A 24,886-nucleotide genomic window follows, 5' to 3' on the forward strand; every position below is an offset into this window, starting at 1 on the left:
GTCTAGACGCAGGCTGAGCAGGGTGGGACACTCGGAGACGTTTACAGTTACTTCTGTTTTTCTTACTCGCTCGTTTTCTTTCTGTCTTTTTTTTTTTTCAGCCCACCCACAGCAACTGCTCAATACAACCATGTGTCTTCCTGTGGCAGTGAGCTGTTTTCTCAATATAAGTCAGAGAACAGAAGCCACATTCTGATAGACAGGCAGAGTGAAAGAGACCAGACATAAGGAGAGGTGCGTGAGAGAATAGTGTAAGGATCTCTCAAGCTTACAATTAAGAAATGAGGTGTAGGGTTTTTTTTTTTTTGTTTGTTTTGGTCTCGTTCGCGGGGGTTTCTTCGCTGGGTTTTCCCAGCAACACTTTTTACGATTCCATGGAAAACCCTTCAATAAACCTCACTCCGGGGGTGAATACAAATCCAGATAAGATTCCTCTCTTTTGCACTGTATCTGTGTTTTTTCTTTTTTTTGCTCAAACTGTCTACATTTCATTCTGCGGGCCTTTTTCAGGTCCAGCTGGTGCCAAGCCTGCGCTCATGGAAATCTCAGGGCTCATGTGCCCCCCCCCCACAAATGATGGATAGGTGGTCATTTGCTGTTGTCACGCATGGCCAGGTCTTCACATGCACACACACACACATACGCCGTCAGCACACAGCCTGATCAAACAGGCTGATGGGGGATACCTGAATATCAGCGCGGAGCCAGGGGAAGATTAAGGATTTATGCCTCATCTGTGGTCATTGTGATCCTCAACACCTACAGCATGTCGGTAGATTAGACCCATTAATGGTATAAACGAGAACATCCCATTAGTGGAAGAACATCCAGAAGAGGAAACTCTGTCATGTTTGGAAACAGTGTGACCAGACCGAGCGCTACCTTCCGTTGGAGTGCTAGTGTTGAGATGAGTTTTTGAAAAGTTAGTCCCCCCCACCACCACCACCGTGTGAATAACTGTAAAGCCAAGTGTGAAAAACACAACGAAACTGAGAGTGTGGCGTTTCCCCCAACACGAGCCGACGAGTTATTTATTGACAACAAGGGGCATGTTTCTATCCGTGTGTGTTAATATTGTATGAAGAGGGCACGTGTTTGAACTCGTCCGCTTTAACAAGAGAGTTCGGAGTCTTTGCTTTAACCTTGTGTGAGTGTGTGTGTGTGTGTGTGTTGTGTGTGTGTTGTGTGCGTGCCCTGGCAGGGGGGTAAATAAACAGCGGGTCCCTCAGGGCAGGGTTCATCCAGTGGACACGTTGCTCGAGCCGAACTTCCTGATTTTCTACCTGATCAGCCACCTTGTACCTCCGCTTGACATGCAGCCTAATTGGCCGCTGCTCATCCCTCCCCTTCATAAAAAAAAGCCAACATATCAGAAATTTTTTAACGAAAACAACAGGCTGTCTCCTCCAGCTGTTGCACTGCTCACGGCCATTTCTTTTTTAGTAAAGCTCAGCATCTTCCGAGCAACAAAACTCTCCACCTTCCCCCATGCGAGGAGGTGGGGGGGGGGGGGGTGATATAATCACATCACACTTTCTTTCCCAGAGCCACGTCGTTTAGCTCACTGCCTGCTTTGTTTTTCCACGTGAGCCCGGCTGAGGCCTTTAAAAAAAAAAAAAAATGCAGCCATGTACCTTGTGAATGCAGCCTCCAGAGGCAAGTGGCTGATTTTGGCATGTCGGGGCAGGTGACACAGAGGTTGCCTAGTGACCGGCGGCGCCTCCTCCTCCACCTCCGACTCCAACCTCCCCCTTCCCCAAATCTGGGCTTGAATGGTTTTTGCCAGCGCTTTGAAGTAGAAGGAGGGGGTGTAAATAATTTATTTTCCTGCGTGCAGCTGACACGTCTCCGTCGAGCCGGCTCAATCACATCGAGGTGTCCCAACAATGTCTAAAGGTGGTAAATATTTAAGGGTTGTGTGATTTACACAGTCGAAAGCCAAACTTAGCCAGGCAGCGGTTTCGCAACAGTGGCAGAAAGTTAACCTTGGTGTCAGCACTTATACGGTCGAGCTGAACTGGAAACGACACTTAGCAGAAATGCTGTTTGGTGTGTTTGTTTGTTAGTCTTTAAACAGCACAGAGAAATCACGCCATTCGAATGTATTAAGCCGCAGATATGAGTTGAAAGGGACCGTTCAGCCCACACCAAAAACATATATTATTCCTTTTACCCGCAGTGCCATTTATCCGTCTAGATTCTGTTGGTGCGAGTCGCAGAGTTTATGAGAAATGGGCTGTAGAGATGTCTGCCATCTTTCCTATATAACAGAACTAGGAAGGTACTAAACTTGTGTTGCTCAAAGTGCCCCCCCCCAACCCTAACCCTAACCCTAACCCACAATCCTTGTAAACGCAGCATAATAATGTTGTAAATAACCCTCTGAAACACAAACCAAAACAACACAGACGTAAGTAGTGCGACAGGTGAGAGGAAAAATGTTTTTTTTCTCTTTTGGGGGCAAACTGTTACTTTAAATACGCTTTTAATTAATTGGTTTGCACATGGAAAGTAAATACTAATATCTAAATGCACAGTATACAATTTTTGCTGCTGGAGGTCTCTTAAAGGGCCATGAGGTTGTTTTTGAACGGAAATGCAGGCTTGGAATTTTAACATTTACAATATTAATGAGGTAATAACACAAACTGAGAAGTATTTTTTTTTTTTCATATCTGAATAAACAAACTGTTCTCAGAGGAAAATAAGGTCCCCTGAACACTGAAGCTAGTAAGGCGGCAGGGTCCGCCACCAAACATAAGCAAAGTAAAACAGTAAGAAATTGGTGTTGTCCAGTCAATTTGAGTTTTAACAGTCATGAAAACAAAGACAGTTTGTGACTTCCCCAAAACTACACAGTGCTCCTCGAATTCAAACAAAACAAATGATGTAAGCAGCGCGGGATCATGGGAATTGCCGTTCAAATGACCACAACCGCTGTCTCAGGCTGCTGGACAAGATAATGATTTAAAGTGTTATTCACGTTGTGTGAAGTCATGTCCGATGACTTCCCTCCTCACTCTCTGACTCTCTCCTGGAAGCGACGGTGAGAGGCGACCCGTCTGTTTTCCTCTGGGTTTGAAATATTGCCGGACACATTTGGATAAAGTAAGTGCGCAGCTCGACAAAGTATAAAACAAAGGTCTGGTCCCTTTCACTGTTACAATGCAGAAATGTTCAATATTCTTTCAACATTTGTGCGATGTCACACCATTCACAAAACAGGAGCCCTGTGAATATCACCCTGTTGAAGCTGACATATTCAGCGACATATTAAATCAACCAAAGTGTTACTGTTATTACACCTCGCTGTACAATATGATGTGCAGGTGAATCTGGCAGTCTCAACAAAGATTGAACATTATGAGCCTCACAAAGGGCCGTGCTTTGTCTCAGGTCCTCTGAGAAGCTCATATTGTTGTGTTCACCTTTATTGGACTCAGGCCCATTTAATGTGAGCAGGGAAATGATTTGTGTCCGCCCGGGAGAGCTGCCCGTTAGAATAGCAGGGAAACAGTATTAGCACAAGCTATGTTCTGTACACAGTGTCTTTGTGAGCAGGGCTTTAAGCCTGCGTGCTAATCTGGTGACAGTGGCATGCACATGCTACCAAAGACAGAGTAACAGGCTATAGGCTGGGGGTGGAATTAATACAAGAGAGCAGTTCTTGTCAGGCTTTACAGGCATTATCCTGCTGGTGAAACCTCCATATTCTGTAATATCAGTGTGTTAATCCCAAGAAAAAGAAATCATGTGCATGTCACTTGTAATACATAGGCCCTTCTGGGGGACTGTTTGTGTTTTTACGTCGCGTTTATGTGCGATATTCTTTGCACTCGTGGACGGTTAATACCGACGCTGACGTGTGACCAACATTTTTTCCTCGCAGGAGAATCCTGACATGAGCCGGCCCACACCATCTGTAGGCAGGGTGAGTGTGTCGGGGCGAGGGCTGTCGAGTAAAGAGTTCTTAGGAGTCACCGAGCGGAGCAGCGGTCTGCGGCCTCGTTTATGTAAGGTGATTACATCAAATTTGATTATTGATATACTCAGGGAGGGCATGGCTGTCACTGTCATGTATTTCCAAAGACTGTTGCTGGTTTACAAAGGATGTCATGGTTCCTCTGAGGTGTTATCATTGTTTCCATCCCCCATTACTTGGTTATATAAACCTTTAGAACTGTAGGTAGTAATTCAGTGTATTTAGAGATACTTGTACTTTGCTTTGATATTTCCATTTATTGCTACCTTATATTTGCACTCACTCTCTTGAGTAAAATATACTTCTTCCACTACTGAGGTTATTTTTTTCTACAACCAATAACAGACAAACGTGTCCTGCGTCCATCCTGATGTCCAGGATGTTGGTTTGCAAAATAAAATAACAAACCTTAAACAGTGACGGCTTATAACTGTAGCCTGGTGATGTGTGCTCAGTTGCTGAAGCATTTAGCTGATGCATGTAGCAATTACAAACCAGGAGTCTGCATCTGGAAACATCACCCCAAGTTCAATTCAAGTACATTCTTTTATATCTGAGGCCTCGGGGCTTTCGCAGGCACACCAGGATCTGAGGCCAGCAGGACCGGACCCTCCCCAATGAGAGCACCTCAACCGAAAGCCCACAGGCATGCTGGGAATTCTAGTATCAGCTGGAAAGTAGGTGGTGGACCCAGCAAGCGTGTTTTCCTCTATTGTTTCTCTCTAACTGTGCCCACACTTGTCTGCAGAGTGCAACATGCCAGGCTGGTTCTGCAGAGAATATTGCATTTCTATGCCATAACACCTGAAGCAACGACCTGAGAAAGTCGTTTCTTTTCTCTCGCAGTTATGACTGATCCGCGAGCCCGCAAAACTTCCTTTCATACTGAAACTGTCTCGCTGCTCTATATAGTGTTTGACTGTTGGGGCAGAGGATGACTCAGGAGCACCACACAGCATTGTTGGTAAATATCAGAGGCTGAATTCCCCTGATGTGCCCAATTCCACTGCATGTCATGTCATAACAGTAGATACCATCTTGCCTGTGTGTCTTCAGAAAACCCAGCCAGTCATGTTGAATATTCACCTCTAAACTCAAAGACCTTGGCTGCCCTATCAGCAAAACAAGGCACCTAATAAAAAATCCCACAGTGGTGCGAGTGTAAGTTAAAAGAAAAAAACCTGCTTTGCAACCCTCGCAAACACAATATGCGGCACAAGGAGCTGTTATTTCTATAAATAGCGCTGGCTTCATGCACAACACTTTGGCTACTATTACACACCAACAAGCACAGGCATCAGCCACGAACCCTGAGCCCGTCACATGTGCCTGAGCATAACGCGCAAACACAGCACAGATTGTGTGCATGTGTCATATGCTCTCACACAGAGGCACGCATTCATACTCATCCATGTCAGTTAGAATCAGAGGGCTTGGTCACTGTTTTTCAACCCCAAGTGATATGTTTTCCTGTTTTCACGAGGAGGATGTGGTTAGGTTTTTCTGTCTAGTGTTGAGCTGTTTCAGTAGACGCGAGTGATTCTCTGTCGCCCACGAGCCTAATAGCCCACTCATGTACCGTCAGAGACAATGACAGCAATATTTACCAGAAATAGGATGAACAATAGGTTCAAATAATTAGAAAAGAGATGTTTTTTAAAGAATGGGAGGTAAATTAAATAGCTGCATGGCAATAAGAGGATAAATAGTGACAAGTGGGTAAAAGAATGACAAGCATTATAAAGCAATCTTTACATGGTATAAAAATATCAGTGAGATTATCATGCTGAGTCTACCAGATGGAGATATGGCCACCCATGGCAGAGCATGTCACTGAGTCCCAAGGAGAAACAGCAAGGAGACACGACTGCAATAAAGGTAGACAGGGCTGTGCTGCCCTCTGTTGGTGAACTACTGAAAATGAAAACAAACACAAAACAAAACAAAAAAAAACACTGCACATGGTACTGAGGGCAGTCTGAGAAAACATTATGGTTTAAATCATAATAATGTTAGTAATTTAAATGTGTTTTCAAACCTGCAAACTCATCAAGTTAATGAAAACAAACAACCTTTTACACCCTCAAAATGTCAGACTTGCCAAACTTTGCATTTGTATGTCACAGAATGGTTCTATGTGGAAAGGTCAGGGATAATGAATGGGTTTGTATTGGAAAGTATCGTCCAATTTCATGTTACAACTAAACAAAACAATTCATGTAACAACAGTGTAAACATGAGAGGAAACAAGATGTGATCACAAATTAAGATTTTAAAGGTCAACGCAGCAGAGAAAATACGCCAGTGGTCGAATTATTATATATTTATTGAACAATGTTAAGTATGATAGGGTTCTCCATGTAGGAACTCTAATAATATAGTATAAAAAATTAAAAAAGTACAAATAACAAAGACGAGACAAGGCATTGTAAACAACATCCAGAATAAGAGAAAAGAAACAGATTTCCTCATGGCAGTATTTTTAGAATAAAGTGTTTTTTTTATCCTTTCATAAAACATGTTTTTCTAAGTATAATTAATATTATTGTAGTTGCAAAAATTGGGCCTCAAACAGAGACATTAATCAGAAGCGTTCCCAACTATTGGGATGAATGTAGTGTTTTCTTTTCTTCCTTTAGGGTTTTCTTTCTTTTTAGCATATCCAACACAAACCGCTGAAAAAGGCAAAAATACAAGTCCATATATCCGTGAAGTACAAAATATGAAATGTACAGAATAAATGTAACATAATAAAAGCAGGCCACAAAAAGCCTTTTACAGTTGAAATGGCCACATATGACTCTTCAAGTTATACTGAAATGCAAAACAGATGACGGACAAGTGGGTAATCCTACGTATCCCATGCTGCCTTAGGGCTGGATTGTGCTACACAAAAATAAACATTCCTCATTGGATGAGGTCAGGACAGGGGTATATAATACCAGATATTGATGGAAGCTGCTACATGTAAATGGTCAGAATATGTCCGATATGCAGTGCATGATATACTGATCCTAGAACAGGGAGATGGGGTTGGAGTTAAGTCCTCAAACCCGTTTGAGCTTGTCGATGTGGAAGGTGAGTTTGAGGGCGGGGCCGAGCTTCAAGCCCATGTATTTCATCATCATGTCGCTTCGCAGCAACAGGAGTGCTTTGCCATCAATCTCCTGTAGCAGAATAGAGGGAGGGAAAATTAAAATAGCCCTCACCCTGCCTACGAAGTTGTGTAAAGGTAGTAAAATCTTGAGAGTAATCCAAAATACAGAACATATATTTTTGTAGCATGTTCACCATTATGAGAGATACATACGTGTTTTCTGAAGAGGTCAGCATGTGGAGCCAGCACTGGATCGATATCTCTGATATACTGCATGACGTCCTCCACTGTCCACAGGTTTGGGTCCTGACCGCTGGGCCTCGGGCTTTCCCGGAAACTGCCTGAGCCTGGGAGTGTATAGCACAAATTTGTATCTAATCTTTAATCTGCTATGAAATATGTCATGTTTCCTCAAATTTTTTGCAATGATAATATGAGTCACTAACTGACCAATGCACTTGAGCTTGTAATACCAAAACACCATTCAGAAAAATACTATGTTTCTCAAATTACAGTGGTTGGAATCAATCTTTAATCTGCGCATCACTGTACTTCTTGTATCTGAATGACAGAAGATGTAAACGTCCTAATATACCAATGTCTGCATGGTTCTGGGTGGAGCCCAAAATTCAGAACCAGAACACAGACAGCAGACTGTACATGACAACAAACATGTTTGTACATGACACTAAATGCAGTTTAAAAACAGTCCACTGTTTATATTACATTTCTCCATTTACACACCTTTTAATAACTTCAAAACAATATTCATCTTTTAAAGATACAAATCACACTTACTTTCAGCAAACACGTCTTTATGTCTTTTAGTCAGATACTATAAGACAAGCAAAAGCTTTTACATGTATCCTCATAAGCCTTAAAAACTGTAATTGTTAAAGCCTACTTGAAGTTTACTCAATAGGGTTCTTCTAATTCTAAGCTGTTAAGACAGACAACAGCATTTCTTGGGAAAAAAAAAACAGCCCCCACATTCATTCAGCCTTTTCAGGGATGCAGAAAAGTTGCCAACCATAGACTGTATAAAAAGGACATACTCTCTGTGACGTCACTCATAGGTTGCTACAGAACTACTGTGAAGCTCAGTAATGGGCTCCAGCAGCACCATCTTGGCAGTTCCTGACTGTTCTTACCAAAAGTTGTGTGAAAAGGTGGAGCAGGGTGGTGCTGAGGTAGGCCACATGAAGCCTGTTTACTGACAGCTGGTTAGACAGCTCGCGGGCTAGCTGTCACTCAAAGCAGCCTCGCCCTCAATTATCAAACCATCATTTTAAACCTTAATATAATTTAAACGAGTTGTATTATAATCCATAGTCATTGCAGTTGCCATGAACTTGGAAATTTGCTATAAATTCAGGTTGCAACATAATTTCTGCTGTAAATGCAGGTATCTTACTATGGAGTATGCGACTTGACTCGCATTTGGTGCCAGTCTCAAGTGGTCATTTGAGGAACTGCAGTTTTGGCACTTCCATGTTGGCTTTATTTTTCAGCCCTGGAGATTGCAGCTTGTCGCAATGCAGAGAGCTCCAGCAAAAACGTGCAGGGCTGTCATCTGGCAAAGTGCTACATTGGTTAATTAAAAATGTGCAAGCAAGCACACATTTCTGGTAGATTTACTTTGTAACATGGACGCTGTATTCCTGCAGTTCAGATAAAGGTAAAAGGATTGGTGCCATGCTCTGCATTTTACGAACCACCGTGGCCTGTTCTGGCGTCTTTCGAGACTTCAAGCTCATGGATTTATTTGACAAATGCTTTTCATTGTCAACGTGTAGCCATTTACATTTCTTTTTCAAATAAACATTTAAATGTGCAAAAATATAGAGCAGCAGTATTTCCATTACTTGTGTCTCCTCCTACCTGTAGAGTTGTTGTGATGCAGCAGCTTGGAGGGAGACCTCAGGCCGGGAGTTTGTACCGTAGAGTTTGGCGAGAGAGGGCTCTTCTTTAAGTGCTCTGGTGCAGCAACACTGTTCTCCATGAAGGACTCGCCTGAAAGACAATGCAAACAGAGGAGTTGCCAGTAAAATAAACACACAGACACTTTAACATTACCAACATAACAAAAAAGGACCGAAAGCGACTTATTTTCATGATATAACGCCTACAACCTACAACAAACAAGACAAAAAAAAACAACATTAATGTTACAGTGAAAACTGATTTCTACATGTTGTTCGGTGACCTGGAATGTTTTTGTATCCATCCCCCAACCTATGTGTTTCAGTAACCTTTTCATGGAGTTGCTTGGAGTGCTCTTGTGTCTTCATGGTGTAACTGTAGCCCGGAGTACTGTTTAACCAGTGACCGGACCTTCAGAAACAGGTGTCTCTATATTACAACCACCTGAGACACATTCACTGTACTCAGGTGATCTCCATTCCACTAATTGCGAGACAACTAGCACCAACTGGCTGGACCTCTACTGAATTACGTCAGTCATTTTAAAAGGGGGTCGAATACTTACACACTCACTTATTTTACATTATATGTTGTTAATTAATTGACATTACTTTGTAGAAGTCTGTTTTCACTTACACACTAAAAGAGTTTTTTTTTCCATTGTAATATCTTGTCAAAAAAGCCAAATTCTAAGGACCATGATTCCGTTTATAAAAGCAAAAAAAGCAGAAAACATGTATACTTTTTACAGACACTGTAAACTTAAGTGATATTTGATGTAACCCTCAGAAAGTACTTCATTGATTTGACTGTGTGTTCTGGCCTTGTGAGTGTAGGGCCCTTTAAAGGGGGACATTACCCTTTTACATAAATCTCTTCAAATATTCCATTAACTTAATTAAAATCTAAGGAAATAGAAAGATGATTAAATGATTAACCTCCTGCCCCAGCACTCAATAGCACTCACTCCTGAGCCAGGCGCTTGTTTGGTTTTACTGTCTCCCCTTATATGATGCTATAAGGATTTAGTGGACAACTCAGAGCAGGCCATTATTAGAAGTGTCATACATAAAATGTGGCGCAGCATTAGAGTTTAAAGCCACCAAGTATACAATATAAAAAAATGCAAAGACAAACAGACATTGATGCACAGTGAATGTGGCAAAATGGCAAATGTGCACAAAAGATGAGATATTATCCTCCAAGGAGAAATAAGTTATTTCTGTTCTTATTGTTGACAAAAAAGGTAATCATTAAAAGCAACCTCATGAGGGGTGAGCACACTGGTCAGAAAAATCCAACTGCCATTGTTCTTTGTTCAGATATGATTTAAGAGGTAAAGCAATAAGGTCCCAGGGAATATGAAAAGGAAAAAAAAATATATTAGACACACAAAAGTTACACACCATCAGTGGAGTGTCGGGCGATTTTGGCCAGTTTCTGAGGAATGGGACTGTTGTAGTCCTGCAGGAAGCGCTTGCTGCCTCGGCCTGGGCCCATCGTCAGACTGTCGCCAAAACTTCTCCGTTCTAAAAACAACATATATATGGAGGATACAGCTGATACAGTCAGAGGTGAAAGAGGTACAGTCGGCAAGATGCTACTGGCAACACTCTCCTTTTGATCATGAATGGTGAAAGAAACAACAAAAACAACAAAACCCTTGACCATAGAGAAATAGTCATTTTTTTCCTGGGAATACTGGGAATATCAACCATTTCCAAGTAGATACACCTTTAAATTCACTGACTTTGGTTCTTGTCAGTGCATCAGCAAGAACACACAAAAGAATCCTCCATTGAAATAGTTTAACCCTCTACATGAGCACAGTTTCACAACAAACATAATGGCAAATAATAATATATTTCAAGCAGAAAATTGTAGGTACAGCTAGTGGCGAACATTTCTGTGATGTATTTATGATTTATGTCATCTATATTAAAACATGTCATTCCGTCTTTTGAGCAGAAGTGTAAAACATATCTTGCAGATACTCAAGGGAGGCACATGTGGCACCTCTCGCCCACCTACACCAGAGGGGAAAACAATTAAATTGCTCTCCATTGACTTCATACTGCGCGAAGCAGCCTCCTTGACACAACCATCTGCTAGCAAACAGAAATACACCTAAAAGCTACTGTGATATGGGATGTACTCTCAACAGGGTAGAGAACCCTAAACTCAGTTTTCATAACCAGCAAAACCAAACTGAGCCTTTGAGAAAACAAAAGTCGATACAGGTAATAGGAACCTGCAGGAGGAACAGGAAAATTGTGGGATCCTGACACTCAGTATGCCTCACGTTATTTGCACGGCAAATAACATTGTAATCTGTTTAACTTACCATGGTTTTGGTGATTTTGGTAGCAAATTGTTGCTTCATAAAAAATCTCTGTGGGGTAACTTGCATACTGACTGTTAGCTGAATTATTTCTAGCTAATTTCTTTTCTGTTTTCCTTCATTTTTCAGCAATTTCTACAACAACAAAGCTGACTTTGACAGCTGGCTGAAGATAAAAAGCTTTAGTTGTGCTTGATTCATCACACCGCAGAAGTAAGAATAAACTACAAACTGCTACAAAATATTTTGCACATTTTTACAGGTATTTGGTGAGCATTTTGTTTAAGCCTTTGGTTTCATATTGTGGAGTACAACATGTTGCGCTCTGTCTCTATTTACAAGCTGACTGCCAACTTCACCAGTAGGACTTTATATCTCTTACGACCTAACAGACAATAAAAGACCAATAATAAAACTGACATGTTTCACCATAAACCAACAAAAAAAGATCAAAATGCAAATGTAAATATGAATGTGTGGTAATAATAGCACTGACCTGTGTTGTACGTGTGACTGTCGTAGTGCAGGCCTCCTCTGGCTACAGGCTGGCTTCCAAACAGAGGGTCGCAGTGAAGGTTGTGGCAGAGCTTTTCAAGGAAACGGAGGACGTAGGTAACACTGCTGACTGTGGGAAGGGTCAGGGTGTGCTGCTGCTGGTCAAAGAAAGCTAGACAGGACAAATCGGGCAAAAGACATAAGGTCATATTCTGTTCAGTGAGTTACGGCCTTTTGTTTAACGTGTAAAAAATGAGGAAAAGCAACAGGTTCAATGATGTGAGACAAGCTTTTATACCGAGGTTTTCGTGAGGACTACAGAAGAAATTACATAAACGAAGGCCAGATCCTTGGACAGAACTACCTTCAACTATAATCAAAGATATTTTGACAAAGATGTGATAAAAACCAGAAGGCACAAGTAAAAACTCCTTTTAAAATGCTGTTTCATGGAGACTTTCCACAAAGGATGAGAATGGTAGAAGTGTTATTCCAACCTGAAATGACTTCGCCTCCTTGTCCAGACTTGAGGCAGGAGAACACGGTGCCCTGGTTGTGGGCAGAGTCCACACAAGCTTGAACACACTGCTGAAGTACCGAAGACGCCCGGCCTGGCCCAAAGTGGTCAGGGAGTTGCTGGATGCGCCGCTGGTCCAAATGGGGTCCCACTTTGCCGTACTTGTTTAGGTAAACACAAACTAGGGGGCAAAACAAGAAGTGGAGGAAAAAAATAATGGAGACTATATGACTTATATGGTCCATTGTGATTATATATAAGGACCACTATTATTATTCATCTATCCGATTTTGTTGATTCGGTTTGTGTATATTTGAACAGTTTGTCTTACACCTGCTTACACAACCATCCCAGAAAGGTATAATCAATAACAATTAACAGTATGTTCAGGGCTGTGGATGTCATGTACCTGTGGGAGCCTGAAGTGCAGAGTTGGGGATGGTGGCGTTGTCCAGAGGCACAGTGCTGGTGTCGGGCTCTGGGGTGCTGCTGGTGGGAGACGTGGGGACTGGATTAGGTACCACACGTGGTTTTCTCTGGATACAAACACACACATTCAACCATTTTACAGCATCTGATGAGATTGGTTTAATGTATAGGGATGCATGATGACATCGGCAGGTCACCGACATATCTGATGATCTGACAGGTCGATAAGATGTCATTAAATGAAGAACATGTGACATGAGAGACTGATTTTGTTTTCTTCCTTTCTCCTGTTAATGTGTACATTTTGACAAGCACTGTATGTCTGCATCTGCCAGTGGCTCATCACTATGAAGGTACAAAATAATATGTGCGTATGATGGATCGGAAATCAGCCAAAATGAGTCGGAGGGGAAAAAAAAGCGACCAATCAGATATTAACAAAAATCTCAAATTGTGCATCTCTTGTGCATTGACTCACAAATCAAAGTGCCTTTCTATAAATCTAACATGGTGTAACATCAGAAAACAAAATCTGCAAAGATCAAAAGAAAAATTTATGGTAACATTCATAACCCTGCCAAGTCTTTCCATCAATCTCTCATCACTACATTATTGGGACCTGATGAGTGCCAGCATATAAACTGGATGCAGCCAACATTTGCTGTGGACAACCACTGTGCTTTTGGAGCTGACGGTGGCTTTGATATGTAAAATCAGCTCAATCTGCCATACTTGAAAAACATCAAAAACAGGATGGCATTTGTTTATAAATTATAACCCACGACAGCAACATGCTGATAGCCCTTTTGCCAAGTTGCCAACTATTTTAACACCTATTCTCTGGAGATGTGAGCAGAATTTTTTTCTTTTATTTAGGGCCAGTTTCAAACTGAACAAGTTGTCTGAGTAAAGATGGATTACTCTGGACAATTTAAAATCTCATGCGGTCAAATTCTATAACGGTGTATTGTGTGGTTCTGGGATGTCTGTGCTAATGTTTATGTTCTACCTTGCTGCCCGGCTTTGGCCCTCTTTTCTTTGGGATCTTGATAGGATCTGCCTGAGTCTGGGCCTGCTGCAGAGCTATCCTCTGTGCCCAGTTGGCAGGCAATCGGCCTCTGGTACGCCCCGGGCCTGTCACTGGTCGTCCCGGGCCAGCCATGGCATCTTCTAGCCAGCCTGCTCTCTTTGCCCAGCCCAACTGTGAACAAAGAGCAAAGGAGACACAAGATTCAAGTGGTGCACACTCTGCTGTGATATCATTCAATGTAAATGCTCCCAAAGGTCAAGGTCAAAGACCTTTACATGCATCCAAGGCCTGTGTACTAACTTCAGCACAGTTGCTGGTCAGATATGAGCAAAGGATCATGAACAACTCCCACTCAGTTCATTCATTTTTATCTCCAATAGCATGTAGACATCAAGTGAGTAGGTTTTTTTTGTCTCATGTTTTTTTTTGCAAATTTGCAGCTTCCCTGCCACCACAATAAAACCTGAGGTGGAAAGAATCCTGGATGTGGTACTCACAGCAGTGAATAAATTCAGCGGCACCATGTCTTTCCAAATCTCTCGAGAAAATTCACTGAAGTCACTATGAACAAAAGTATCAAAACTGTAGTTCTCTCCTCCAGTGTATTACCTGGCTCAGACTATAGGAGTTTTGGGACAGGAAGTCTGGTCTAGGATCTTAGTAGGTACCAATGTTCAGTCCAAATATTCTGGTAATGCAAAGGTTTACAGATCCAGCTTCAAACCTCCCAAGCTACGCTTCGACTCATTAAGCTGCCTCAATAATTTCAAACATGTTTGATATTCAGGAGTTGTATGTGTACATTAGAGGACTAAATATGAGTGTTTAAAATTTGTCCTGCTTATGCCAAGCAACAGTATATTCTAGACATTGAGACGAACATTGGCTGCCACATTAATGTTGACAGACATTAAAACGGACAGTTAAAATCTTACCTCCACTTCTCACAACAGAAAACCTGTCTTGAATGAGTCAGCCTAGCCATTTTCTCACACAGACTCACTTGGTGTGCTTTTTTTCTCACTTAAAAAGCATTAGGCTGCAGTCTGACATACGCAAATGCAGATGAATGGAAATTGCCTGCAAGGGCTGAATGTGGGCAGTGCAATATGTGAGTCAAAGGAAATCACTTTGCTGGTTTAGGTGAAGCACATACACATTTTTGCTAATTGTTGAGGCTGTAGCTTCACCAGTCATAAGTCAACAAAGTTGAACTCCATGCAAAGATAAGCTGCAGTTTTGCTTTGCCACAGGACATAAAAGGTTTTTCAGAATGGCAGTGAAGCTGTTGCTTTACGTTTCCATTTTGTTTACATCTGCTTCCCTGTGAGATCACCTTAAATCACATGAGGTAGTGTACTGCTCTAGCTGACAAGATAATCTTAATGATGTTCTGTAGTGTCTGATGTGCTGTTATTTTGAAACCTAGCAGTGTGCACATGTTTGCAATTGGAGTGAGTTTGTGAAGCTTCTCATGCTGTGCGTGATGCAACCTGATGTCAAAGTTTCCCAGGATCTTAAAACTTGTGTAGTCTGAGCACAAGTTATGGGGAAAGAGGCAGAAATCTAACACAAAGAACCAACCTGGGAAAATAAAACAAAAAATAGATGCATAAAAGGATACCATTAAATCTAAATCAATAAATATGTTTTCTGCAATGTTGGTGAATTGTCCTTGCAAGTAAAAGGCAACTGTTAGTCCGTCTAAATCACTAAATGCCTACCTTGCTGCCAGGCTTAGGCCCTCGTTTCTTTGGGACCTTGATGGTCTCCAGGCCTTTGCCTGGCTGGATGCTCTGTGGTCCCAACGCTGCGCTCTTCTGACTCCAGAGCCCCGTCATCTTGGTTTTCCTGCGGCCTGGCTTCCGACCTCTCTGACCTGGAGGTCTGCCCACCGTGGGGGTGGGGTGCATGGCTGGGCTCTCCACACTCCCGTCTGTCAATGCCCCGAGGCTCTTAGGCAACACTACTGCACAGGGCAAAGACAGGCAGACACACACGAAAAAGGCGAGTTGAGTAAAAAGCTGTGACTTAACAGTGAAAAAGAGCTAATTATGAATTAAAGCTTCAGGCTCCCAATGAATCACAGGGGGCACGGAGAAATGTAATAATGTCTGCACAGTCAGAGCAGTTATTTCCTCATTAATTTCATTTTGTGAGTTTAGAAAAATATTTCTTTGCCGATCTGAAATCTAGACTACAAATATGCGTTGATGTGAGTGATAGTAGAAATAGAGCAGAATGAGTGGTGAACCTCTCTGCTACTGGCAATGTCTCCATTTCATTATAGCTTCAGTGATCCACGAAGACAGTCTGTACACATTACACACTCTGACTGCATGTGGCACATCAGGTATCACCATCCCTCACCCTCATGTTTTAAATACCTCCAAGTGCTCAACAGCAAATACTGTACCACCCCATTTTCATATTGTGTAGCATCAAATGTTTTATCAGTCAAAAATCCTTCAGTGGTTCAGAGCAGAACTAAATCCAGACTGTTCATAACACCTGAGCTCGAGCGTCTCGCAGCAACACAGCAGCAGAGAAGGTCAAACATTCTCAGCGATGAAACACTTTTCCTCACTTGAACTTCCTTCCCCCAGTTATAAGCCTGAGGACAGCGCACTACGTCTCTCAGACTGTAGTGTGCTTCACAGCGAGGGAAGGAAGGAGGTTGAGAGGTTACATCAAGCAGCACACGCTCCGATTCACTTCATAAGGCTGCTCCTTCTGCGAGTCTTAACCGTTCAGTGAACTCAAGAGTGTTTAGCTGGTTTTCTTTTGTACGCAAATGAGGTCACAGCACCGACTCACTGCAACAAGATTTCTCTACATGATAGTCAGAGTAAGGTAGGGGGAAAATAATAGGTTATACAGTGTATCAGGATATGGTGCCTTGCAGCAAGTCATCCATATGGTAATCATGAGGCATCCACAAGAACAAGAAAACACATTTTCCATGTTGTAATGATGTCTACTCATGCATTAGGTTTTTTGAACAGCTTCTGAGAAAAAGTCTTTTCTAGAAATAGTTCCCATTACTCTGGACAGTCAACAGCGTTTTCATTTAGACTTTCCCTTCAGTAGAAAGTACTTCCATTGAAAACTGCTCACAACCAGGACAGTGGGTGTGATTAACAGCTGCTCTTACTTCACTGTTTTACTACAGCTTTTCAATTTTATACTGAAAAGTAAGATGTGAACACAAACAGAATGCAACTATTACAAACTAACTGTGTTTACGTGCAATAATTTTAGGAATCAGGATTGGAACCTAAAACAAGATTCCACTCACTTCCACTTCATTTATTGAGATGTCGGGGTTAATCCAACTGACTGATATATCTCAAAACCTGAGTAAATAAAGCCTACCCTTCTGTATGGCCTGATAACACTAAAAAGTAAGCAAATCATTATGATTCTTATAATCAGACAAACAGGCATTACCTGCATTAAATGTGATCAATAACAGCCAACAGAGGATGAAGATAAGGCAGAGGAAAAACAAGGACTGGAAGATAAGAGGCAAGAGGTGAAGAAGTGTTTTGAAAAGAAAAAGCAGAGGTAATTAAAGATGACTGTCTTTGGGTCTACCTTCAAGTCCCTGCTGGCAAGAATAAAAAGGAGAAATGTGTGAACACTTTAAAAGGCCGGGCAATAAAGAAGCAAGCTGCTGACAGCTGCAAGACGGTCTTGAAGTATATCTCTAACACTCCCACCTGTGAACACACACCCCTTCTTTTCTTGATGGGGAGGCATTTCAGAAATCCCATGAACCACTAAGGGGAACATGCACATGGTAAAAACATTTAGGTCCTGTGTTAAATAAATAAAAAAGGACCAAGTTAGCGGTTTACTTTATATAAAGCAACACAGCTGGCAAAACATCAAGAATGTGTGCAAGAAAACACAACCACACAGAAGAAAGGAACAGTATGGCCTGGATGTCTGGCTTCACATGCACCTGCAAGCCTGCACACACACACGCAACATACACAAATGAGAAATGCCCATGGTATTCATCCTGGATCAACCCAGGACAGATTTACGAGAGGAGCGGCCACATTCATTAACACAGGTCTTGGCCCGTGGGGCTGTATTTATTAAACACACTTTCACACGACACACCAATCAATACAAAGCTCCGCCTGCAGGCTCCCGCTACTTTCCATGGGGGAGCCACGGTGAAGCTAAGAAGAAGAAAAACAAGACACCTGATTGATCCGACACAGATTAAGGCAAATCAGTGATATGTTTAAAAGGTTTAAAGAGCTCGAGGTTACATGCTCACTGATCAATGGCAGCGCTTGTAAATACAGCCAAACACATGCGTAACAAGCAAACCCTTCTTTTTTCCCCCTCTCACGAGATCGCAGCGAGTTCATTGAGTTCACAAAGCCACCACTGCCAGCTTCATATTACAGGAAGATAACTTCTCGGGAGCGTTTTAATCTTAAAATCACTCCGACTGTATTTCTGTGACTTCATCTTTACTCACCTCTCTTGGCCAAACAAAAGTCAAAAAAGTCTGCACAGCTGTCCTCAGATTCACCCTCTCCTCTTCTTCTGTCCTCTTCTAACACTCTCCCTTTGCGTTGCTCCTCCTTTTCTTTCCTTTCCCTCCTTTCTCTTCTTCTCTCCTCCCACCATCTGCCGACAATGTAAACAATCCACCTTCCACAGCATATGTCTGTCTTTTCTCTTCGTTTCTATCCCCTCGCTTAACTCAATTCTCTGAGTTGTCTAATCAGACCATTAGCCAGGGTGCCAGAGGGAGGCCTGTGGAGGGGCACCGGGGCTCGTTTCAACCACGTCATTGCCCAACTCTGCCAACTGGGTGACTGCCAGGCCTTCATAAAACACTAACAGGCTACAAAGACATGTCCTGCCTCCCCACTTCCCTCCTTCCTCTTCCACTCCTTCAAATACTGTGGATTGTAACAGATGAGTACAGCTGACCTTGTGGCTGATAACCCTTGCATCCCCTTCCTCCTTTTAGGTTTCTTGTATAACAAATTGCATACTGTGGTTCCCATGCCTCTTCTGGCTCTTGTTCTGAGAAAGTTTACTTGGCGACCACTTCTGAAAGGCTCCAGCTTTAAGAGAAAAATGACTGGTGACAAGAAAACTCCTTGTTTTTAAAGTAGAAAAACAAAACACTGTTCACTTTCAGATTGTGTCACGAATGCAGTCAAAACCACAGGCGTGTCTACTAACTGGACCAGAAACAGTTCAAAAGAAATGGAGGCGATTCAACAACATTGGGAATTAAATTTAGCAAATTCATGTTGATGACTTCATCAGCTGTTGCTAATGATGAGTTCAAGAAAGATGATGCGATTCCATCACACTGCAATTTGTGATGCACCAACCGAACCCAGAAACACCATCAAAGTGACAAGTAAGTCATGGATGTATTAATCAAACCTTTTACGTATAATTGCGTTTTCATGTGGTGTTGGAATAATCTGAGAAATTGACATGAAAGCCCTTTGATGTCAGAACACCAGCTCGGAAAGTTGAAATGTTGGTACATAACTTATAACTTCATAAGTTTATCAATTCACATATAGTATCAGTTTGTGACATGAATCAATAATGTGGTATCAGGTTGTTAGTTGCTGTTCATGTAGTTCATAGTGTTAGCTAACTAGGGTTAGCAACAGCGAATAAGAGCGGTGTTGTGACCAAAATGCAATTGTTGGGGGGAGATCGATTACAACATTTAGTGTTATTAACAACACTTTAAAGTATTAAAACCTGCATGGTAACACACAGTCATGCAATGTGTCCGCCCCTGTATGGCATAAATCTATTTTTAAACAGACTTGGGTTTTTAAAGGCCTTCACACCCACACAGGCGTTTTCAGGGGACCACAGTGATATAGTGAGACTTTAGTGAAGTTCCTGATCTCTAAATATTGAAAAAAACAAAAAACAAAAAAAGAACAGTCACAAAGGGAAAATGTCAATCAACTGCATTTTGAATACATTTTTCCACTGTCCTGAAAAGGTGAAAACACCTTTGTGGAGGGACTGTGAGTGTGTAGAGCCTTTAAAGAATCGGTTTATCCATTTCCTCATCTACCCAAGTGGTAACGAGCCATGCTGACAAATTTGGTTTATACATGTTGAGGCTTTGAAATATCCCTCTCTGGCGTGGTTGCCTTCTCAACAACAGAGTGGAGGGAATTATCGTTTTGTTCGTGGTAGCGCTGTCCTGAACACTATGTTGGGGCTTTGAAGCTTCAGTGAGAATTACCCACAAATATGTGAGGCTTTAACATTAGTGTTGATGCAAGAATGCAAAACAATAAGGGGGATCAACTTGAAGAGCGAGAGAGTGTTAAGATGTTTTCAGCATGAAGGGTTGAGCCCCATGCTCATGGGAACACAATTATGAATGCAGAGCAGGGATGCTCTCTGTCACTGATTTTATGTGCACAGACTCTGAGACCACTTAAACGTCTTCGATGGGGTTTCATTTCAAATGATAATTAAAAAGAGAGCTTGAGAGAGAAGTCAAAACCTGGCTCCTTCTCTGTGTGAAATGTTGGATCGTCGCTCTCAGAAAGCAGCAGGAATTCTGGCAGCTCTACGTGCAATGACATATTTTTAGTAATTTGGACAAACAGACCTTTGGTGCCAGGCGGCTGAAGGTTGTCTCCAGTTAGGCTGCACCAGCCAACAGGGAAGATGTCACGCGAGTCATAGCGGCAGTAGTAGTCAAAGGCCCCCCGCCAACCGTCAAAGGTGACCAGCACCTCGACACCACGCAGGGCACCCACTGTGGCCGGGCAGATAAAGTGAGGATTTTTACGGTCCACCGCCTCCAGCTTCATTCCTACCTGGAAGGAGTTCTGCTCTGGGGCGGGAGGCTCCTGCTGGGGAACATGGAGGGGGAAAAAGGGGGTCAGGTATGTTGCTGGCATGTGTGAGAATCTGTGTGTTCATTTTTACCAGGGAAGTACAGTAAAATCAACAAAATGCTGGAGATGTTCTGCAAGCCAAAAGCTTCTGGAAAACTCTGGTATTAATGAGTAACTATTAATAGGAAAAGTCGTGCTTGCTTTCTGCTGGACAGCAACAGAGTTTTCAAAGTGTGTTGAGCTTGTGAGCCTTGTACAGGTACCTTGTGAAAGATGCGAGAGGGTGCCATTTCAGCTCCATTTAATGTTTTTAACAGGAACATGGGCCAGGAGGAAGCATTGAGACGGAAACCTGGAGAAGAGGGAAATTGTTGTTAAAACTCCTCCAGCTTTGGATCCGAGGCTTGTGTGATGAACATGGTGACAGTGACACAGACAAATGGACATAGTATGAGAGATGCAACAGGTAATCAATTACATAATCAAATAAAAATGAATCTACAACTATTTTGATGACCAATTTATCATATCAGTCATTTTTCAAGCAAAAACTTTATTTTTCTGATCACTTTTCTCTGGCTCCTGCTTCTCAAGTGAAAATATTTGCATTTGAAGGTATTGAAAGATGTCATCTTGATAGCCATGCTCAATGACAATTTCGGTGATTGAAGAGACTAAATGATGTGTTCTTGATTCTTTTCCCCAGGGTATTAAATCAAATGTCCTGGGAAGGAGGCTTACTCTATTTATAGGCGTTAACGTGACACAGTGTAACTCTGTGCTGTCAGTCACTGACATCTAGTGGACAAAATGATTAACAAAAAAAGGAACAGAAGAACATGAACAGATGCAGTGAAGTCAGCAGAACAGTTGAAATAAAAGCACCATGATGCGACAGTCTGTGTGCTTACCCAGTGGTGGCTGTAACATGCCCCCGTTCTTCTCACAGTTGCCGATTGGCTGGATCTCCGAGGAGTCCACCAGGCGCCAGAAGTCATTCTTGTTGTCAGACCCGTCCAAGCGCAGCCGCAGCCGTGAGCCTGTCAGGCCCACCACCGTGGCGATGCAGGTGGACGTGGTGTTTCGTGGGTCCTGGGCCTCCAGCTTCATCCCTGCCTTGAACTCGTTAAGTGGAGGTGTGAGGCTCTGGATGGTGACGACAGACAAGAATTACAGTTGGCATAATAACAACAGTAGAGGAAGAGGAGAAAGCCGGATCATCAAACTATCAATGCTCACCTGTCTGAAACAAGACGAGGGTGCAGCGACGGCACCCGTCTCTTTCAGGTATTTCTCCCAACTGAAATGACCTGCAGGAGAACAAGAGGAGAAACAGAAGATTCATATAATATGAGCGTGGTGGTGACGTGTTAATCCAGTCCCAGAGAGTTCGATAAATGTTGAAGGTTTTATTAACTTTGAGTTGTATCTTTATATGCCCCAACACAAAACAACACGAGGTTTAAAATCTATCATCAGCGTTAATAGCAAAATTTGTCTCAAAGATTAATGAACCAATACTGAGGCAAATCCTTGGGCACTGTTTCCTGCTGGAATCGCCCCGAACTCACTTAATATATCACCAGCTGCTGTGGGTTATTTACCTTGGTACTGTGAGGGCACCCGGGAGGGCCGTCCACTCCGGGCATGCTTGATCCTTCGGGCATCTTTCCACTCTATAGCTGGAGGGGCCAAGAAAGACAGAATGATCTCTCAACTACGGGTGATTTTCACATCAGTCAGTACCTCGCAATACCTGCCACACTCACTGCTCCCAGCGTTGTCTGGGATTACAGGGCTATTACAAGAGAATATGTGTTTCTGACTGCGCAGAAAAGCTTAAACGTGCCATACATTTGCCTTTACCTGGAAGCTATTATGAACACTAATGGTAGAAATGTTTAAAAAGAAAATACTGTACAAAGAATGGCATAACAAACTCTTACCTTTCTGTGGCACAGGTTTCCTCATGCTCCAGCAATACTGACCAAGCTCACAACACAACAGCGGCCTTCACTCTAAAGACAAACAAATAAAATAAAAAAGGAGAAGCAGTTGTGTTAAAGCTGTGTTGGATCATAAATAACTGGACTGAAATACCACCTTGGTGAGTCTTGTTTGTCATTGCTGTGTGACACATGCATTCATCAAGTTATTCTGGATTTGAGTCACGCTCCAAACAATTCAAAGACACCAGATCTGTCCTCTTCCTAGAAATGACAGTGGCAGCATCTAAAATATTTGTGTTTGTAAGTTAAGTATAAACAGGACTAAAAAACACAAGGTGTAAGCATCATATAACCTCTATGAACGATTTTAAGCAACCAGCTCCCCTTTAAACCTCTCTGATATGCTGATATGACAGTCATTACAAGCTCAAATTGTACTACACTGAATTTCCAAATATACACTAATATGTCAGGAAGAACCTGGAAAAGTGTTTAAAATGATGCACAAGTAAATCGACCTAAACTCATAAAATGAAGAGCTAGAACAAACTGAAAAAGAATTTTATATATATATATATATATATATATATATATATATATATGTATATGTATATGTATATATATATATATATATATATATATATATATATATAAATATACATATACATACACACATATATGCCACTGCCTAAATGGATGATTTTGAAAGAATGAAAGTCTACATCCCCTCCTTATTGTAAGAAGTGACTCAATGATACGGTTTCCAGTCTTTATTTGAAGCAGATAGAGATTTAGATTTGGGTTCTTTTTATCTGTTATAACAGAGAGAAAATCAATCTGTAAGTAGTGCTTGTTGATTTATGTGCCCCTCGAGTGTGGCTTAATGTAGAGTCGATTTTAACTGGCTTTAAAAATCATATGCACTGTATATCACCAGACTGACAATATACAGAGAATATTTCCATAACGCAAGCTATGGACATTGCAGATGTAGCATGTCTGGGTACACCTGGACAATCTTATTTTGATGTATTTTACTGTATGTCTGCAGGTGTATCAGGATGGGAGCTGTTTTCCTTTTCATGGATTTAAATGTGGGAAAATGTGTTCAGGGGTGTTAATGACAGGGTCATGAAAGTTTGAGAGATTTTATGAACTCAAATAACCAATCACAGCAATAAAGAGTCTGGGGTAATCAGACCCAAGGCCAGGCAGGTGACCACATTCAAACTGTACTGTGTTTCAAAGGGAAACCAGAGAGCTGCCCTTGTAATCTCTGTCGTTCATCGCAGGCAGGGGGTCGTCATGGGAAGCAACCAGAGGCGAGCTAAACAAAGACATCCAAGTTCACGCCAACAATGTACTACATATGGATTTAATTGGCCTGTTCACACTTTGGAGATCAAAAATACATGAAAGCCACTCCGCTGTACAAACAAAATCCACAGACATATATCGATATAAACACAGGGGTATGACACCTCAATTTAAAACCAATAAAAAACTGACGTAAAATAAATCATCTCCCTTAAAAATGTGAGCGGCATCATTCAGTTTGAACTGCTTGAACAATCTCAAAAGCAGTCACAACTATCGATTAAAGAAAAGAGCATACAAAGGTTGAATTTATCATAATGTTCAAACGAGCTGGGAAAAGCTGAAAAAGAATATATGTGGCACTTGTTTTTTTTTTTTTGCTTGTTTTTAGAATGAATGTCTACATTCCCTCCTTGTTTTCAATGATTCCCATACAATAATCTCAAAAGCAATCACATTCTATTACCTATTGATTAAAGGTAAGTAATGTAAAATTAACCATGCTGGTTGTTTGACAAAAGGGCCACATGTGTTAAGACTCAGTGACTCCTGTAACCCAAAGCAGCATTCACCAGCCAGACACAACATGACAGGGTCAACAGGTCAGACTGATAAAAAACAAGTGTTTCAAGTGGCTGTTTCTCCTGGTCCTGCAGAAGAAACAGGGCCCCCCTTCCGCCAATAAAAACATATTACAAATAACACATAATAATCTAGATTACATTTGCAAGAACAACATGCAAAACCGTTATATTTAACTTTAAAAACATGCCCCGGAGTACAGTCACATAGACACACAGTCACACACTTTGTTAACCATCTGCCAAACATTTGAATCTGTCGGAGGGGAGAAAAACAACCACAGCAGCTCAAAATTAACTCAAGTTAGCTCACGATTAACAAAAGACGAGGCAAGACACGGTCACACAGACAT

The 24,886-nt window shown here is 41.8% G+C and overlaps 1 protein-coding gene across 5 annotated transcripts in view; it reads right to left on the reverse strand.

The window, feature by feature from the left end:
* Positions 1-6,290: 6,290 nt before the first annotated feature.
* The window catches only part of LOC119006162 (polycomb protein SCMH1), a 67,354-nt gene continuing 48,758 nt past the window's right edge, over positions 6,291-24,886 (reverse strand). For 3 of the 5 annotated variants that reach the window (XM_037074578.1, XM_037074577.1, XM_037074580.1), the window contains 15 exons: positions 22,633-22,704; positions 22,291-22,368; positions 21,926-21,996; positions 21,598-21,832; positions 20,950-21,038; positions 20,455-20,701; positions 15,539-15,783; positions 13,794-13,985; positions 12,765-12,891; positions 12,336-12,536; positions 11,840-12,010; positions 10,409-10,531; positions 8,961-9,092; positions 7,293-7,426; positions 6,291-7,149 (listed from right to left, as the gene is read on the reverse strand). In XM_037074578.1, coding sequence (XP_036930473.1) covers positions 7,030-7,149; positions 7,293-7,426; positions 8,961-9,092; positions 10,409-10,531; positions 11,840-12,010; positions 12,336-12,536; positions 12,765-12,891; positions 13,794-13,985; positions 15,539-15,783; positions 20,455-20,701; positions 20,950-21,038; positions 21,598-21,832; positions 21,926-21,996; positions 22,291-22,368; positions 22,633-22,657 — 2,190 coding nt within the window. In that variant the 5' untranslated portion in view covers positions 22,658-22,704 and the 3' untranslated portion in view covers positions 6,291-7,029. The remainder of the gene's footprint in view (positions 7,150-7,292; positions 7,427-8,960; positions 9,093-10,408; positions 10,532-11,839; positions 12,011-12,335; positions 12,537-12,764; positions 12,892-13,793; positions 13,986-15,538; positions 15,784-20,454; positions 20,702-20,949; positions 21,039-21,597; positions 21,833-21,925; positions 21,997-22,290; positions 22,369-22,632; positions 22,705-24,886) is intronic. The other 2 variants (XM_037074581.1, XM_037074582.1) reach the window with 2 other exon arrangements.

Source organism: Acanthopagrus latus, chromosome 17 (genome assembly GCF_904848185.1).
Source record: "Acanthopagrus latus isolate v.2019 chromosome 17, fAcaLat1.1, whole genome shotgun sequence".
Classification (NCBI taxonomy): domain Eukaryota; kingdom Metazoa; phylum Chordata; class Actinopteri; order Spariformes; family Sparidae; genus Acanthopagrus; species Acanthopagrus latus.